General features: G+C 43.8%; 1 protein-coding gene across 4 annotated transcripts in view; it reads left to right on the top strand.

Annotated features, from left to right (window-relative positions):
* The window catches only part of apc (APC regulator of WNT signaling pathway), a 47,532-nt gene that overhangs the window by 19,477 nt on the left and 11,355 nt on the right, over positions 1-16,700 (top strand). For all 4 annotated transcript variants that reach the window (XM_084047360.1, XM_084047359.1, XM_084047358.1 and 1 more), the window contains 15 exons: positions 782-1,019; positions 1,119-1,227; positions 2,105-2,218; positions 3,303-3,359; positions 3,573-3,623; positions 3,762-3,860; positions 4,731-4,908; positions 6,345-6,545; positions 8,007-8,102; positions 8,954-9,093; positions 9,198-9,275; positions 9,760-9,876; positions 13,411-13,625; positions 14,283-14,613; positions 15,855-16,463. In XM_084047360.1, the coding sequence (XP_083903486.1) occupies positions 782-1,019; positions 1,119-1,227; positions 2,105-2,218; positions 3,303-3,359; positions 3,573-3,623; positions 3,762-3,860; positions 4,731-4,908; positions 6,345-6,545; positions 8,007-8,102; positions 8,954-9,093; positions 9,198-9,275; positions 9,760-9,876; positions 13,411-13,625; positions 14,283-14,613; positions 15,855-16,463 (2,633 nt within the window). The remainder of the gene's footprint in view (positions 1-781; positions 1,020-1,118; positions 1,228-2,104; positions 2,219-3,302; positions 3,360-3,572; positions 3,624-3,761; positions 3,861-4,730; positions 4,909-6,344; positions 6,546-8,006; positions 8,103-8,953; positions 9,094-9,197; positions 9,276-9,759; positions 9,877-13,410; positions 13,626-14,282; positions 14,614-15,854; positions 16,464-16,700) is intronic.

Below are 16,700 nucleotides of genomic sequence, written 5' to 3'. Positions count from 1 at the left end.
GATCAAGATCAACAAACAGAGCACCGAAGTCTGACGTCATTTACTCATCCTACCTGGGTCGCGGTTTATTTCCCCATTCAGAATTCCCATAGACTAGAACCTGAAGCCGATTCTACATGTCTCCTAAATCTCAACAGTTTTCTGAAAAACGTATGTTTCTATGTCAGTGGTGTTCAATCTTTTTCATGTCAAGGACCCCCAAAATGATATGTATTTGGCCGCAGACCCCCATCAAAATATCTTGTTCCAGGGACCCCCCAGAAGCAAAGATTTGAGTTAAAAATGTTCGCTTTAAAAATATATATTCAAAGATTTGCACACATTTTCACGATTTTTCAAAAATAGCAGATCTACAAGCTCGTAGCGCGGCACTCGGTGCCGCGCTATGAGCTTGTAGATCTGCTATTTTATAACTGTGAACTGTCCAAAAATAAACAAACGGTCTGATGGATGGATATGAAGCATCAACTGACGGCGATAAAACGCTAATGTTACTTCCGCCGAATTAGTTACATTTTCGCCAGAAATGGACTGTATCAAATATGAGTGACTGACTATCATAAACGATGCGGAGCCACGTCCCCGACAATATCGCCGGGACGGGGTTTATTTTTGGACCACAATTCTTATATGAAACGATTCTAAGATGACCCAATGTTATTCTCCATAGAGAAATTACTTCCACAACCCAGGGGATGAACGAGTGACGTCAGGACTTCAGTACTCTATAAAGTACACCCAAATAGTACTTGGATTAATACTCTCTCTCTCTTTCTGGCAGAAATGAGTATGGACCCAAACGGAGGTTTCCAGGGGGTGAAGCTTCGCTCCAAGCCCCAGCTCGGTGCCTCGTCTTCGGGCAACAACCCCCAGGGCTCCGGGCCCTCTGCCACGGGCTTTCCCCGGAGAGGGATACCTCTGCCGCCAGGCAGGGAGGCTCGAGACCCCCCGACGCCCGGCGTCAGGGACCCCAGAGACGCCCCGCAGCCTGGCTATCTGGACGAGCTGGAGAAGGAGAGGTGAGCTTTCGATCGGTTGACCCGTTGGGGCTACTGATTGGCTGTTACGGGAGCCTCCACTCTTCCTAATTGGCTAACGTCCGTGTCTGTATCCCCCAGGTCGCTGCTATTGGCCGAGCTGGACAAGGAGGAGAAAGAGAAGGATTGGTATTATGCTCAACTGCAGAACCTCACGAAGAGGATCGATAGCCTCCCTTTGACGGAGAACGTACGTAGTATTGTTACTTCTACATGCACTGCTAGTCAGTGTTGATTTTGACAGCAAATTTCTGATTTCATAGTCTTTTGAATAAAATTCCATTTAGTTTTAGTCATATTTTAGTCACTTGAAATGTTTTGGTTTTTGTCTAGTTTTAGTCAAAAATGTATTTTGCCGGTGCCTTGATGGCGTCGTAATGGCTGATTTTACACTTGGTTGCATGCTGAAAATAGCCGATCTACAAGCTCACAACGCGTCGTGCTGCGACGCGTTGTGAGCTTGTAGATCTGCTATTTTAAGAGCGCAACACCCGAGCGCAAACAAACATGAAATGACTTGTCTTTTAGTTCTACTGGATCTCTTCTCCACTAGTCCCTCCCTAACATTTTAGTCTAAATATATTGATAATTCCGTCAACAAATAAAGTTTTAGTCATCGTAGGTTAGTTTTTATTTTGTTTTTATTTAGTTTGTCAGTGAAGAAAGATAGTCGACGAAATCAACACTGCTGCTGGTACTACATTAGTAGTAGAATAAGACTAGAAAAGTGCGCTGCTCAAAGCACAGATCTCCGCCAGGCCGGGATGGCCTACCCAGGGCTGTGTCAATCAATGAATGTGTTGCAGCAGCCAGGCCACAAGGAAACAGGTGGCCCGGGGGAGGGGGGGGGGGGGGGTAATAGAGTATGTATGAGTCCCTATGGGCAGCTGTGAAGACGTTTCTGCAGGTGCCCTCTATAGAGGCTTCTCTACAATTCAATTTGGGTATGATTGGATTTTGTGTTAATTATTTACATCCTTGATTCTATTCTCTCTCGGCTCTCCTCCCCCCTTATCTCTTAACCTCCTGTCTCCTCCTTTCCATCTCCTTCTCATTACTCCCATCAGTTCTCCTTGCAGACGGACATGACTCGCCGACAGCTGGAGTTCGAAGCGCGGCAGCTCCGCGCGGCCATGGAGGAGGAGCTGGGGACCTGTCAGGACATGGAGAAGAGAGGACAGGTAGACGATGGAGGAGGGGTGGAGGGAGAGAGGAGAGGCCTAATGGGAGGAGCAGGAGACAGAGGGTCAAATTTGTGTCGCAAAAGCACCGCAGCACTGTTAGCCCATGAAGACCTGAGGCCGATTCTACAAATGCCTTCTGAATCAGTAGTTCTCAAACGTTCAAAATTCTAAATTATTCATGATTCTTTTCAAAAATAGCAGATGTACAAGCTCGCAGCGGGACATGACGTGACACGCTGTGAGCTTGTATCTCTGCTATTTTTGAATAGCCAACGTTCAATCTAAAATGACATAGATGCTTTCCCAGTTGTAATGGGTTAAATAAACGTAATATGTATATTTCATCTTTTTACTTACTTTCACTCTGATGACTGAAAATAAGTGAATAACCCTAGCCCTTTCACCCTTATGAGTGAAAGTAGACCACAGATGTAATAATACTCATTATAATTAATCTAAAACATAATAATAATAATCATCTAAATTTGATTACATGATATACGTGCAGTTTTTGTTTTCCTCAGATTTTAAGCGTATGTTTCCTTGCATTGGACAAATACTTTGTGGACTGAAAACTAGATGTTTTCCTCTTGAGTGCTCTGGGCAACTTAAAACTTGCTCATGCCTAAGAGAAGAGCAAAAATAAGAAAACACTGGAGCTTGGAGGACTTTTGTATTATTGTCTTACTGTATGTTGCTTCCTGCATGAGGCCCGATGATAACATTTGAATATCGTCTGTGTAGAGAGAGCTAGATGGATAAATAACTAATATGTCCACAGCATGTAGTTATTGCTGAGTGTTATTTGTAGCACAGTTGCACTTTGTATTATTGTGCACTCTTGTGTACTTTTGCCTATTCTGATCTACTTTCATCTGTTTGTGTACTCATGTACTGTGTACTGTAATCTACTGTACATTAAATGTACACAAATTTTGTGTACGCTCACCTACTTTTGTGCGGATCCTCGTTTTCGAGGCAGCCATGATGACGTGTACTCATGTACTTTTGTATGCTGTTCTCTCTTGTGCTTTCATGTGCATTTGTTACTCCTGTGTGCTGAACCGTACCCCACCGCCAGGCCCGAGTTGCGCGCATCCAATACATCGAGAAAGAACTCCGGCAACATCGACAAGAGGTAATAATGGGCAGAATAAGAGAGAGAGACAGAGAAAATATGAGGAACGGGGGAAAACTGAGAATAACTGAGAGAGTGGAAGATTGAGAACGTGAAAGAGAGAGAATAGAGTGTCAGAATACCGGATAGTGGTATTTTTCTTTTAACACTATCTATCTCTCTCTCTCTCTCTCTCTCTCTCTCTCTCTCTCTCTCCATCTATATATCCTCCAGTCTCCTTCCAGTACTACGCTACAGGTTGACGGAGTGAATGCAGACTCACAGGTAATAATACTACTGTGCATGGGAAGGTTATTTGTATGGGACGTTTCAGGGCAATTCAAAGTACTTTATAATTCATTGTTCATGTCGGGATGTTTTTAAATATTTTTTAATTTTTTCTAATGTTTTCTGTCCGCCCAGGTTGCTGGCAGCCGATTGGACCATGAGCCGTCAAACGAGATTAGCTGTGTGGGAGGTTACTCCGCCCCTCGGCGACTCACCAGTCACCTGGGAACCAAGGTGATAATTGTAAACCCGTTGCTAACTGCTAGCTTGTTAGTTTAAACCAGTGGTGGACTGTAAACTAAGTAAATGTACTTAAGTAAATTGTTTGAGTATTTGGCACTTTTGAGTATAAATATGTTATGAATTCACCACTTAAACCCTATATCAAATAGTGAAAATAGTTAGCAATACAGCGTTGTATTGAAATGAATGTATGCATTGATATTAACACATCGGGTGCCAGCATTTTATAATAACGGATTACGTTCGGTGCCGAAATCTCACTGTTGAGCTGCGCAGCGCTGTTTAAGCTGTAGACTCCACGACGTGCATTCCATGAGAAAAAAAAGCATGCCTCCATTTTGCCCGATGGTCCTGGCTAAGGCCTGGAACGATAACATCTCTCACGCGAGTAACAATGGCGGAGCAATCGCGCATACAAAATGAGTCGTTTTCCCCAGAGTAAAAAGTTTCGGAGTTATAGGGGTTTTAGAGAAGGAAATAGAGTGGAAGCGGATGTGCGCCATGTTTTTTGACACGATGATGCATCTGGCCCATCCTTCTCAGATTCACCGTGGGTGATCCCAAAGCTGCTCCAGCCCCTCCCGTATGAAAAAAAAAAAAAAAAAAAAAAAAGACACCAAACTCGGTTCGGACCGTGATCGGCATCAGAGCGCTACTATGTAAAAACACGGTCCAGACCGTGTTTGGCACCCGATGTGTTAAAAAGAAAATGTACTTCGCAATTTGTTCTTTTGAATACTTAGTAATAGTATTTACTTGAGTATATACTTTGTCCACCACTGACATTAACCGCTATTCCTCATTCCTCATAATAGTCGTAGTATAGTAGTAATAATAATGATGATGATGATGTATTGCCAGGTTGAGATGGTGTACAGTCTGTTGTCCATGTTGGGGACACATGATAAAGACGACATGTCTCGCACTCTGCTGGCGATGTCCTCGTCCCAGGACTCCTGCATCGCCATGAGACAGTCCGGATGTCTCCCCCTGCTTATTCAGCTTCTCCATGGCAACGACAAGGACTCCCTGTTGCTAGGTAACAATCCATTTACAGCAATGTTAATTAATATAATCAGCCGACGTGAATGCGCGAGAGATGGGCGTGCGTTCTCTCTCTCTCTAGAGCACTTCTAAAGTACTGGCACAAACGTCTATGTTCGTTCTCTATTTTTCTTCCCTTTCCCCATTATTTTGAGGAACTTTCCAAAGAGTAGTGTATAACACGCACTCACTCACTCACTCACTCACTCACTCACTCACTCACTCACTCACTCACACAGACTCACACACACACACACTGCAGTTGTAACTGCAGTGTGTGTGTGAGTCTGTGTGTAAAACTTAACTTTGTAAAGTTAAGTGGAAAGACGTGAAGTCAAGGATACCGAGTACAAGAATAGAGCACTGAGAGTAGAAGGAGAAAGAGACATCCGTCTACAGCATAGTTCAGAGAACACATTAAGTTGGAGCAGAGCGACGAAATGCAATCTGAGACGGACAGTGTAAGACCTTTTTAGTTAAGCTCACAAGATAGCATTATCCACTAAAGTGTATAAATCCTCCCTCTGTGAAGTAGTTAAAAGGATCCCTGGCCAATAAGCCTTATATGCCTTAATACATTATAATTGCCCTCTATAGCTAAAATTAAAAATGTAAAACACCTTCAATAGAGCGCTGAAGTCTGATGTAATTTACACATCCTACCTGGGTCGCGTTTTTTCCCCCCCGTTCTGAATTCCCATAGACGTGTTTAATATCACGTCAAATAAGAACTGTGTTCCAAAAATAAACAAATGACCCCGGCGGTTTTACTCTTATGGATATGAATCATCAACTGACGGTGAGAAAACGAAAATGTTACTTCCGACGAATTAGTTAAATTTTCGCCAGAAACAGACTGTTTCAAATATGAGTGACTGACTATCATAAACGATACAGAGCCACCCCTGACAATATCGCCGAGACAGTTTGTTTATTTTTGGACCACAATTCTTATATGAGACGATTCTAAGATGACCCAATGTTATTCTCCATAGAGAAATGACTTTACGAACCAGGGGATGAACGAGTGACGTCAGGACTTCTGTACTCTATACTATCTTTTACTCAAGGGCGACAGCACCCGTCGCAAGTTGATGATGTCATTTGTTCATGGAATGTATGGAATGCATGTGCTAAAAATGTATTTAAAATATTGTTTTGTTTTTCACGTGGACAAATTTCATCAATCATCTTGCCACGGGCATTGTCACCCTTGAGTAAAAGATTAACTATTTCTAAAATAAGTAAAATATTTAAAATATAGTTTTACATTTTTAATTTGTGTTATAGAGGGCAATTATAATGTACTGTATTAAGGCTTATTAGCCATGGACCCCCCCCCCCCCCCCCCCACCCATACACACACATTTAGAAACTTTAGAAATGTATTTCAGGCCCTGATCTTACCTGCCCACCTGTCCGTCCTATCAGGTAATTCCAGAGGAAGCAAGGAGGCGCGTGCACGTGCCAGCGCTGCGCTCCATAACATTGTGCACAGCCGGCCGGAGGACAAGCGCGGCCGAAGGGAGATCCGGGTCCTGCACCTCCTGGAGCAGATCCGGGTCTACTGCGAGGCATGCTGGGCCTGGCAGGACGCCCACGAACAGGGACTGGACCAGGACCACAACCCTAGTAAGTTCCCTTAAAACATCCCTTTTTTTTAAATCCAGGATTAGATTTAGGATTAGACGGTACCTAAAAAGACCTCTTCCTTTTAGATTAAACCTAGACCTGGGGGGCTACTAGGACTAGATCCAGGTGAGATCCCTAAAAAGACCCCTTCAATCTAGACCAGGATTACAGGATTACACGGGGGAAACCAGGACTAGTCCTAGACCATACCGGGGGGAATCCTTATAAAGAACTCTAAAGGTCATTACACACCGGCGATTATGCGAATATACGCAAAATTCGGACTCGGTCTGAATAAATAAAAGACGCTTTTTCGCTCCGCGAAACTGATGTGGAAGCTTGCATTGACTTTATAAGGTTTTTAAAAAAACATATTATTCGTATGAAAAAAATCGCCCCCGGTGTGTAAGGACCTTTAGACCTTGACGTGTTTTTTAGATGTTTTAGGACAGTTGATCTTAAAATTGTGGTTATGGTTTCCGGGTACTTAGGAAAGGGGAAGGCTATTACCAGGGATAGAATGCACCCAATGCACCCGATATGTGATGCCGCATGTGATATGTGATGCCCTCGAACTATGACTGATATAGCCTATTCTATTTTTCTCTCTGTAAGAGAGGAGTTGTGTAGTATTGTCAATGTTTGTGTGATCTGTCACAACACATTTATGTTTGTGTCCTGATGGCTGCACCGTTTTAGGACATCCTCAGGTATTAGGGCATTTGGAGACACCTTAGGTCCTAGATGTGTTAGGACATTCCAAAATATCTTAAGACATCATGATGTGTTAGGATATTCCAAAATGTCTTTAGGAACGAACGTCCTTAAGTCCTATACGGATGAACAGATGAACAGATGGGCTTTGCTGTGTTTTCTTGGTCCTACAAAAACCTCAGGATGTCCTAAAATGTCAGTATGTCCCAAGACATCTCGGAATGTCCTAACGCATGTCAGGATGTCCTAAGACGTAGAGTCCAAAGGGAAGCACGCACAGATTCCCAACACATTTTGTTTCATAGGTGCTGAACTAAAATACGTACATTAGAAAAGAAAGGGAAGTCCGCACACTGTGTCTTAGCTCCCTGTAGAAAAATGTATTATGTCAACTTAATACATTTCTTCCCTTCCTTTTCTAATGTCCTAAGACGCCCCGGAATGTCCCGACCTAACACGTGTCGGCATGTACAGTACGAAGATGTCTTGGAATGTCCTAAAGCATGTGAGGATGTTCTAAGATGTCTCAGAATGTCCTAAGTTATGTCAGGATGTCTTAAGATATTTTAGGATGTCCTGAAATGTCATGAGATTTCCTGTTGCATTTGTAGAACAACTGACCCAGTTGAGACATCCTGAGACCTTCCACAGCCTACTGAGACCTAGTTTGACAGACTCCTGTGTGACACAGTGAGACTGTAGGGGAAGAATAAACTTACATGCGTCTGTCTGTCTGTCCTCTTTAAGTGCCGTCTCCGGTGGACCACCAGATCTGTCCGGCGGTGTGTGTCCTCATGAAGTTGTCGTTTGATGAGGAACACCGGCACGCCATGAACGAACTGGGTACAATGTCGTCATTATTATTATTGTTTAGGCCTGTCCCCAACTAAGGATTTCTATACTGCCCTGCCAAGGTAAAGAGCAGTAACTACGAAATCAAAAATCACTGAAAAATGGGTTTAAAAGTGATTCAACTGGTCAGCCAAATGAGATATCGGCATATAAGTGATATTACACTAATTGTGCATCTGTTCTTGAGGTAATTGTTTATCCCCCAAAATCACAAAGGCTAATTTGACCTTTGGGATACACAAATAAGTCGGCGTGTACAAAAACGTAGTTACTGCTCTTTGGCTTGGCAGGGCAGTATAGTCGACTCTGATCGACTTTACTTTTTTGTTGCATGATTCGACTGAGAGATTGGCAGTCGAATCAGTCTGATTCGACTGCCAATCTCTCAGTCGAATCATGCAAACAAGATGTTATGCAATAGAGGAACATTCCATTTGGGCTGTAGGGGTGCTTAATGTCTGATTTAACATATACTTGCTTGGTTTCTCCCAATAAATCATGATGTATATCCATTTTTTTTCTCCAAACTATTAGTTAATTAACATAACAAATTAGGCCAATCTCTCAGTCAAATAAACTTATTTTTTTTTTAAATATATTATTCGACTAAGAGATTGGCAGTCGACTCAGACTCCCTCGATCGATTAGTCGACTAATCGAGGTCAGGCCTATTATTATTTATTTTTATTGCGACTATTTCATCTACCGTTTTATTTATAGACCATTTTACTTGGCAACAGTTTCACTGACGGACCATTTTACTGACCAAGCGTTATACTCACAGACCTTACTGACCGTCCCTTACTCTCACCCTGGCTCATCGTTGTCCCATTCGTCCTCAGGCGGTCTGCAGGCTATCGGCGAGCTGCTCCACGTGGACTGCGAGATCTACGGACTGACCAGCGAGCACTACAACATCACACTACGCCGCTACGCAGGCATGGCTTTGACCAACCTCACCTTCGGAGACGTGGCCAACAAGGTTTGAAGTCTTATCCCTCTGATTGGAGATTTATCGATCTGTGTAATCTGTCGATCTGTCTAACCTGTGGGTGGTGATGGTTTTTGTTCTGTTTTTCCCATCAGGCCACACTGTGCTCCATGAAGGCATGCATGCGTGCGATGGTCGCTCAGCTCAAATCGGAGAGCGAAGATCTGCAACAGGTATGGGACGAGGCTAATGTAGCCTAATAATCTAATCCAGTGGTTTTCAACCAGTGGTCCTTGGGGGGCTAGCAGGGGGGTCCCCCCAGCTGAATTAGTTAACATAGCCTCAGAATCATTTTAACCACTTAGCTTTGGCTATTCAAAAATAGCAGATATACAAGCTCATGCCGCGCTATGAGCTTGTAGATCTGCTATTTTTGAAAAATCTTGAGAATGTGTGAAAATCTTTGAATATATAAATTTTTCAAAGAGAACATTTTAACTCAAATCTTTGCTTCTGGGGGTCCCTGGCACAACAAAAAAATCAGATGGTGGTCCGCGGCCAAATGTATATCAATTTAGGGGTCCCTGGCATGAAAAAGGTTGAAAACCACTGATCTAATCCATTGGTAAATGGATTTACCAATGGCTTGTAGATTTGCTATTTTCTTTATTTGAACCCCGAAAAGTAACCGTTTTGCACCGTCGTCGTGTGCTGCAGGTGATCGCCAGCGTCCTGAGGAACCTGTCTTGGCGGGCCGACGTCAACTCCAAGAAGACGCTGAGAGAAGTAGGCAGCGTACGTGCGCTGATGGAGTGCGCCCTGGAAGTCCAGAAGGTAGGAACATAGCGCTATCATGATAATTATAATAACACAGTGCTATTATTGTCTTGTGTATATTGTATCGCTGATGTTGCACAGTCTTGCAGACCGTTGTCACAGCAACGTTTCACTGCTTGTACCGGTGGTGTGAGTGAGAGATAAATAAACACCTCGATCACTACTTGCTCAGTGGTCCCGGGACGCCCCCAGGGGGTCGTCGAAGGAGTTTCAGCGGTCCACGGGCAAATAGGGAAGGAGTCTTAAAAATACTATCTACATTAACCACATTAAAGGAGTAGTTCACCCCAAAAAATACTTATTTTCTATCAATTACACACCCAATAAAGCCTTTAATTCATGGAGATTGTTTTGTTTTTGTCGCATTCCTGAGCCGATAGTCAAGAGTGATGCCGCGGTCGTCAAATTATTGGCTTAGGAATGCGACAAAAACAAAACAAATCTCCATGAATTCAAGGTTCCATGGGGTGTATAATTGATAGAAAATCTTGGAATATTATCTTGGAATTTCTGTTACATGATCCAACAAAGATTTATACAGACATAACTTATAAACATTTTGTTTAGTTTTTTATGTGTTTGTGGAGCTGACGTTACTCCTCTAGGCCACACGATGGGGTTAAACGCCTTCCCTGTGTGCTTTTGGTTTGTTTTTTTGTAAGCAGCAAGCTCCTCTTTCAAACAGGCGGGTAGAAACAAACTTGACTTATCATAAGTCAAGTTTGTTTCTAAGTTATGATGCACCCAAGGTCATATTACCTCCCTTCAGTCACATTAATATTAATATTCAATCACTTCACTCCAAGTAACATGCCTGTCGTGTCTAATCAATCAATACGAACTAAATAAATTAAAAGGCAGAGTACCTCAGTCCCTTTTGCAAGTAGCTGTAGATATTGATTATGTATGAAGTGGGTGATCCTAAGCTCCCAACCTGGTATTCTTTAACCCATTAAGACCTGAGGCGATTCTTAAAAAAAATCTAAATCCTAACAGTTTTTGAAAAAAAATCTATTTTTTTCCCCAAGATTTTTCAAAAATAGCCAAAGAAATCTAAAGTGACACAGATGCATATATAATAACACCCAATGATCATTATTTAGGAGGAAATAGGACAGTGGCTTTCCCCCTTTTAAACACTTTTAGACCATACAAAATTGGATCTCGTGAGATGGGCATCACTGCCGGTTTCCGTGGCGGGCCATGGTTAACACGATTTAAAATGACAGTGTTGCCTCATTTGCCGTATCTGTTTCAAATTATTCCTTTCTTTCTACCTAAATCTATGTTCCGAGATCTTGACAGTCACATCTCCGTATTTTATTTGGAATATATCCAACCCGTGAGCTAAAAGAACCCTTCTAGAACTGGTCAGCAAATATAGCTGATATGAGCACTCAGTAAGATAAATAAACAGGGCCCCACCTGGGCTCTTCTGGAGATGCTGTCGTGTCTAATGCCAATGTTTCTCCAATAACCATAGTACAGTACATGTGGCCATATACACATGACACATAGTCATCTTTTTCCGCCCCAAAATATTTGATCTGGTATGGGAATGCAGAGGAAGCCTGTGTCTCCATATAAAGCACATTGTTTGTATTGCTGGTTAACACGATTACAGCACGGCAGATTGTCCTTTTAATTCTTTTGACCATACATGCTCTCATGAGAGAGAAACTGTCCAAAATGTTTCCTAAAGTTGCACCTACCTGTATTAGGTGCCACTTGAAGCCAGCCACAGTTGGCCATGTTTTGGGAATGCACATCCTTGCATTTAGGATTGTATCTTTGTAGCTTCCTCGGGTATTTGTCATACTACAATTGCCCCCAAGCCAGTTAGAAGACTGATAAGCCTGAATCATTCACACATCGGATCAAAGAAGTGCTGTCCTTAATACCATTAGCAAAACTCAGATATAAGTCCCATTAGAAATGTGTTGATGCCTTTTAATACATTTTCTTTACTGTATATACTGCCATCCGAAGGCTGACCACAGTAACTACATTTTAGGGTATGCCTAGTAGTAAAACATTTTTCTGGTATGCATTAGCATTGTTATGTTAGCCACACAAACACATTAATAAGGGTACCAGAATGAATGCCATTTTCATTGTTGAAGCTTGTGTTTTCTTAATTTATTTGGTTTAGTTATAATAATCTAAAAGATGCACATGCTACTGTTTTTGTTTGTTTAATAGGCGAGTGCTATGCTGTTTCATATAATTTGATTTCAGCCTTTATTTAATTTTCAGAAAACACACTGATTGATACCATCTCTTCCAGTGGTGCAGAGATAACAAAAAACACATAAAATAACATAATTTAAAAGAAAATGACATCACATGATTTATCAGCATCTATTAAAACAGGTGCATTTAGCTTGACCAGAGTTGATATATCCAACTGAAAATTACCAAGAGGAACAAGAGACAAACCCTGTACGTTAGTTCAGGTATGCAGAGTACAAAACTGAAAAGCAGACTTTCCAAACTCGGTGCAGACACGCAGAATCTCAAGCATGAAACAGTCCTGAGAGCGTGTGTGATCAGTACTAGTTTTCCACCTCCAAAGATAATTTAAGTCAGTGGTTCTCAGACTTTTTCACGTCAAGGACCCCCAAATTGACACTTATTAGCCCACGGACCCCCATTTGAAAAGATATGTCAGGGACTCCCCATAAGAGAAGATTGTTACGGCTCTAGCAGTGATTCTCAACCATTTTAATTTCAAGGACCCCCCAGTTTGACATGCATTAGGATACGTACCCCCATTTAATGGTATTTATACCTCTGGGACCCCAATTCATATTGTAAAATCAATGTTAATGTAACTCTGAGAGTGTACAAATGGAACCAAATGGACCCGTTAGGGTCCATTTGGTTCCATTTGTACACTTTCAGAGTTAAAGACCCATAAGGGTCCATTTGGTTCCTATCCATAATTTAGCTGGGGACCCCCTGGAACCCCCTCAAGTACCCCTGGGGGTCCCCGGACCCCACTTTGAGAACCAATGATTTAAGTAAAGGGGTAAACTCCCAATTAAAACTTTATAGATAAATACAAAACGATGCTTGATCTCTCCTAGTCGCAAGTCAGGGCCAACCAACCCTATTATACAGTATGCAGTGATGGGTGTTGTAGCTGTCCCCTGTTAGAAATCTGAGGGCAGAGTGATAAAGTGTGGTGGTAGCATGCACATCCCTAGTGTACAACATACATACCCATGTCTGCCAGTATTTAAAACACCCTTGGCGTTGTTTAAATCCTCAGAAACCGCCCCTGTTCAATAAATGTCCATTACTTTTTTACCCCGCAAAACATCCATAAAATAGATTTACAGTACCTTCTTTGTCCTCATTTAGCATTCCAGTATCTATGAATATGTATACTTTGGGAAAACAATACATGTATAAAAAGAAATGACAATTCTATGAAATCTCTTGCCTCTTCCTCTCTCTACTCCTTCCCTCCTTCTCTCTTATCCTTTTCTCTTCCTCCTCTCTCTCCATCCCATCTCATCACCCAAGGAGTCCACCCTGAAGTCCGTCCTCTCAGCCTTGTGGAACCTATCGGCTCACTGCACCGAGAACAAGGCGGAGATCTGCCGCGTCCTCGGAGCCCTGGCCTTCCTTGTCGCCGCCCTCTCTCATCGTAGCCACAGCAACACGCTGGCCGTGGTCGAGAGCGGAGGCGGGATCCTGCGCAACGTCTCCAGTCTGATAGCGACCAACGAGGATTACCGGTAAATAACCATTTAATGGTTTCACAACAAATGCATGACGTTTTTTTACATATCGCTTGACAACGAGGCAGAAGAAGGGACACGCTGGGCAACCCATGGCCTCGCGCATCGACAAGTGCTGAACGATCTTCATCCGCAAACACCTGTTAGCCCATTAAAACACGGGAAAGCATCTGTGTCATTTTATACTTTGTCTATTCAAAAATAGCAGATCTACAAGCTCATAGCACGTCACTTCGTGCCGCGCTATGAGCTTGTAGATCTGCTATTTAAAAAAAATCTGGAAGATTTGTGCAAATCCTTGAATATAGATATTTTTTAAAGCGAACATTTTTAACTCAAACCATCGCTTCTGGGGGTCCCTGGAACTAAATATTTTTAAATGGGGGTCCGCGGCCAAATATATATAATTTCGGGGGTCATTGACCCAAAAAGGTTTGAGCACCACTGATATAGCAACATACGTTTTTCAGAAAAAAAATGTTTTTTTACTAAATGTTTACTAAATGTACTAACCCCCTTCTCTCCTCTATCCCCCTCTCTCTCTCTTCTCCTTCTCTACTTCCCTCCCACCCCTCTCTGCCTGCCTTGCCTCCCCCTCTCTCTTCTCTTCTCTTCTCTCTTCTCTCTCTCTCCATCCCTGACCATAATAAACAGCCAGATCCTCCGCGACCACGACTGTCTCCACGTGCTCCTCCGCCACCTCCGCTCCCACAGCCTGACCATCGTGTCCAACGCCTGCGGGGCGCTGTGGAACCTGTCGGCCCGCTGCGCCCGGGACCAGGAGGCGCTGTGGGACGCCGGCGCCGTCTCGGCGCTCCGCAACCTGGTGCACTCCAAGCACCGCATGATCGCCATGGGGAGCGCCGCGGCGCTGAGGAACCTCCTCGCCAACCGGCCGCCCAAGTACAAGGACGCCAACGTGGTGATGTCGCCGCCCGGCGGCGCCGGCGGGGCGCAGCAGCCGTCGCTGCACGCCAGGAAGCAGGTAAAACTATAGCGACGTGTCGTTCATGATCGATTCGTTCAAAAGAACTATCTAGTTCATTTTTCCCGTGAACGCGAACGAGCTCGTTCACTTTCTGAAACCGCTACGTTTGCGCGCGACGCACAAAAAATACGCTCCCGCGATGGTGTTTTACACACATTATAAAACACACATTAACCACTTTAACCCTATTTTATACCTAGGCTATTTGAAAATAGCAGATCTACAAGCTCACAACGCGTCGCATCGCGACGCGTTGTGAGCTTGTAGATCTGCTATTTTCAAATATGTTAGCGCTTTTACTTTTGGTACTTTAAATATATTTTGATGCCAATACTTTTGTACTTTTACTCGAGTAAATTTTGAACACTAGAAAATAGCGCTACTGAACGAGTACGTGAACGAATCATTTGAACGAATCATTGCCATGAACGTGAACGAAATCGTTCGTTCACTGAAATGAGCCTTTTTTCCCCACCACTAGTAAACTACATACTGAATATGAGCCTTGACAGACCCTAAACCGGTTGGCGATGCAATATTTCTTAGTTATTATTAGTAGTAGTGTTAGCAGTTGTACAGTAGATTCAGCTGTATTATTAGTAGTAACACATTCATTGCCAGGTATTCATTAATTCATTCATCCGTCACTGCCAGCAGCTTTACCTTAGTTTGAGTTTTGAATTTTGACGATCCGCCAATCTTTTTTTTCAACCCGGATGTAAACAAACGATGTCTCCTCCGTGGGGAGACGAGTCTCTCCTCTTTCCACCCGAACCAAAACATTGTAACCGCGATAGTCCGTTCTGTTGTTATCGGCAGTTGAATGTGGCACAAAAAAAACGCAGTCTGGGAGAAGAAATCCGAGCTAGATGTGTTTTTCTACATCACATAACATTGGAGTGGACAGAGTTATTTGTTTTTGGATGACGTCATTTCCGGTTATCTCGCATTAGAGGCATCATTCATGGGTTGGTGAAGAGCGCCCTCTAGCGTAATCACAAAAAACATGATTTTCTTTTTATTGACAGAGATCTCCGTCGATGGCTGGGAAAGGGTTAATAGTAGTACAAGGCATAGCATTTGTGATTGTAGTAGTAATATTAGTATTGTTAGTATTAATAGTTGTAGTAGTATACTGTACGTGTTTTGTATAAAATAGCAGAGGATCCATTCTGAATTCCTTTCCATTTTCTCTCCCTCTCTCTCCAAATCTCCCTCACTCCGTTCCTCCTGAACAGAAAGCTCTCATTGAGGAGCTGGACGCCCAGGACCTCTCTGAGACCTTCGACAACATCGACAACCTGAGCCCCAAGATGCACCGGGGCAAGGCGGGCGGGCGGGGCGCCAAGCCCGGCGCAGGCGGCGGAGGTGGCGGCGGCGCCGGAACGGGGGGCTACGGGGATTACGAGGCGACGACGGGGAGCCCGAACGGCCCCGGAGGACGCTCGCCTTACGTCAACACCCCCGTCCTATCGAGTCCTTCCTCTCGAGGAGGAGTGGCAGAGAGAGACCGAAGAGGAGTAGGGCGAGGAGGAGGAGAGAGGGACCGAAGAGCAGGGAGCGGAGGAGAGCGAAGAGGCCCAGGGGCGTTCCACATGGACCCGGAGGCCAAGCGAGGCGCTCCGTCCGACCAGACCAGACCGACCGCTCCTCCGCCGGTCGCCGTGACCTCGGCGTACGCCCGCGCCTCCAGCGACAGCCTCAATAGCGTCACGAGTGCGGACGGCTACGGCCGGCGGGAACGGGCGGCGGCCGCCGACTCCAACTACTCTGAAGACGACGACGCGGGTTCTACGTCGGGGAGTCGCCACGGGTACAGGAAGTACCCCCCAGACCTGGCCCACAAGGTAGGCGGAGTTATGGTAGGACTAGCTGTATGAATAGCAATACTAGTAGCACTAGTGCTAGTAGTAGGAGTGCTAATAGTGGAAGTAATATTAAGTTGTAGATAAATCGTCTTATCGCAATTATTTGAGATTTCACAATTATTTTTGCATAATCGTCAAAATAAAAAAAAGCAGAAATAGCAGATCTACAAGCTGTGAGCTTGTAGATCATTGTAGATCAGCCTGTAGATCTGCTAT

Source organism: Gymnoscopelus microlampas (assembly GCF_963454915.1).
Source record: "Gymnoscopelus microlampas genome assembly, chromosome: 21".
Taxonomy (NCBI): Eukaryota; Metazoa; Chordata; class Actinopteri; order Myctophiformes; family Myctophidae; genus Gymnoscopelus; species Gymnoscopelus microlampas.
Note: the sequence above shows the minus strand (reverse complement) of the source record. Positions and strands in the feature narration are given on the sequence as shown.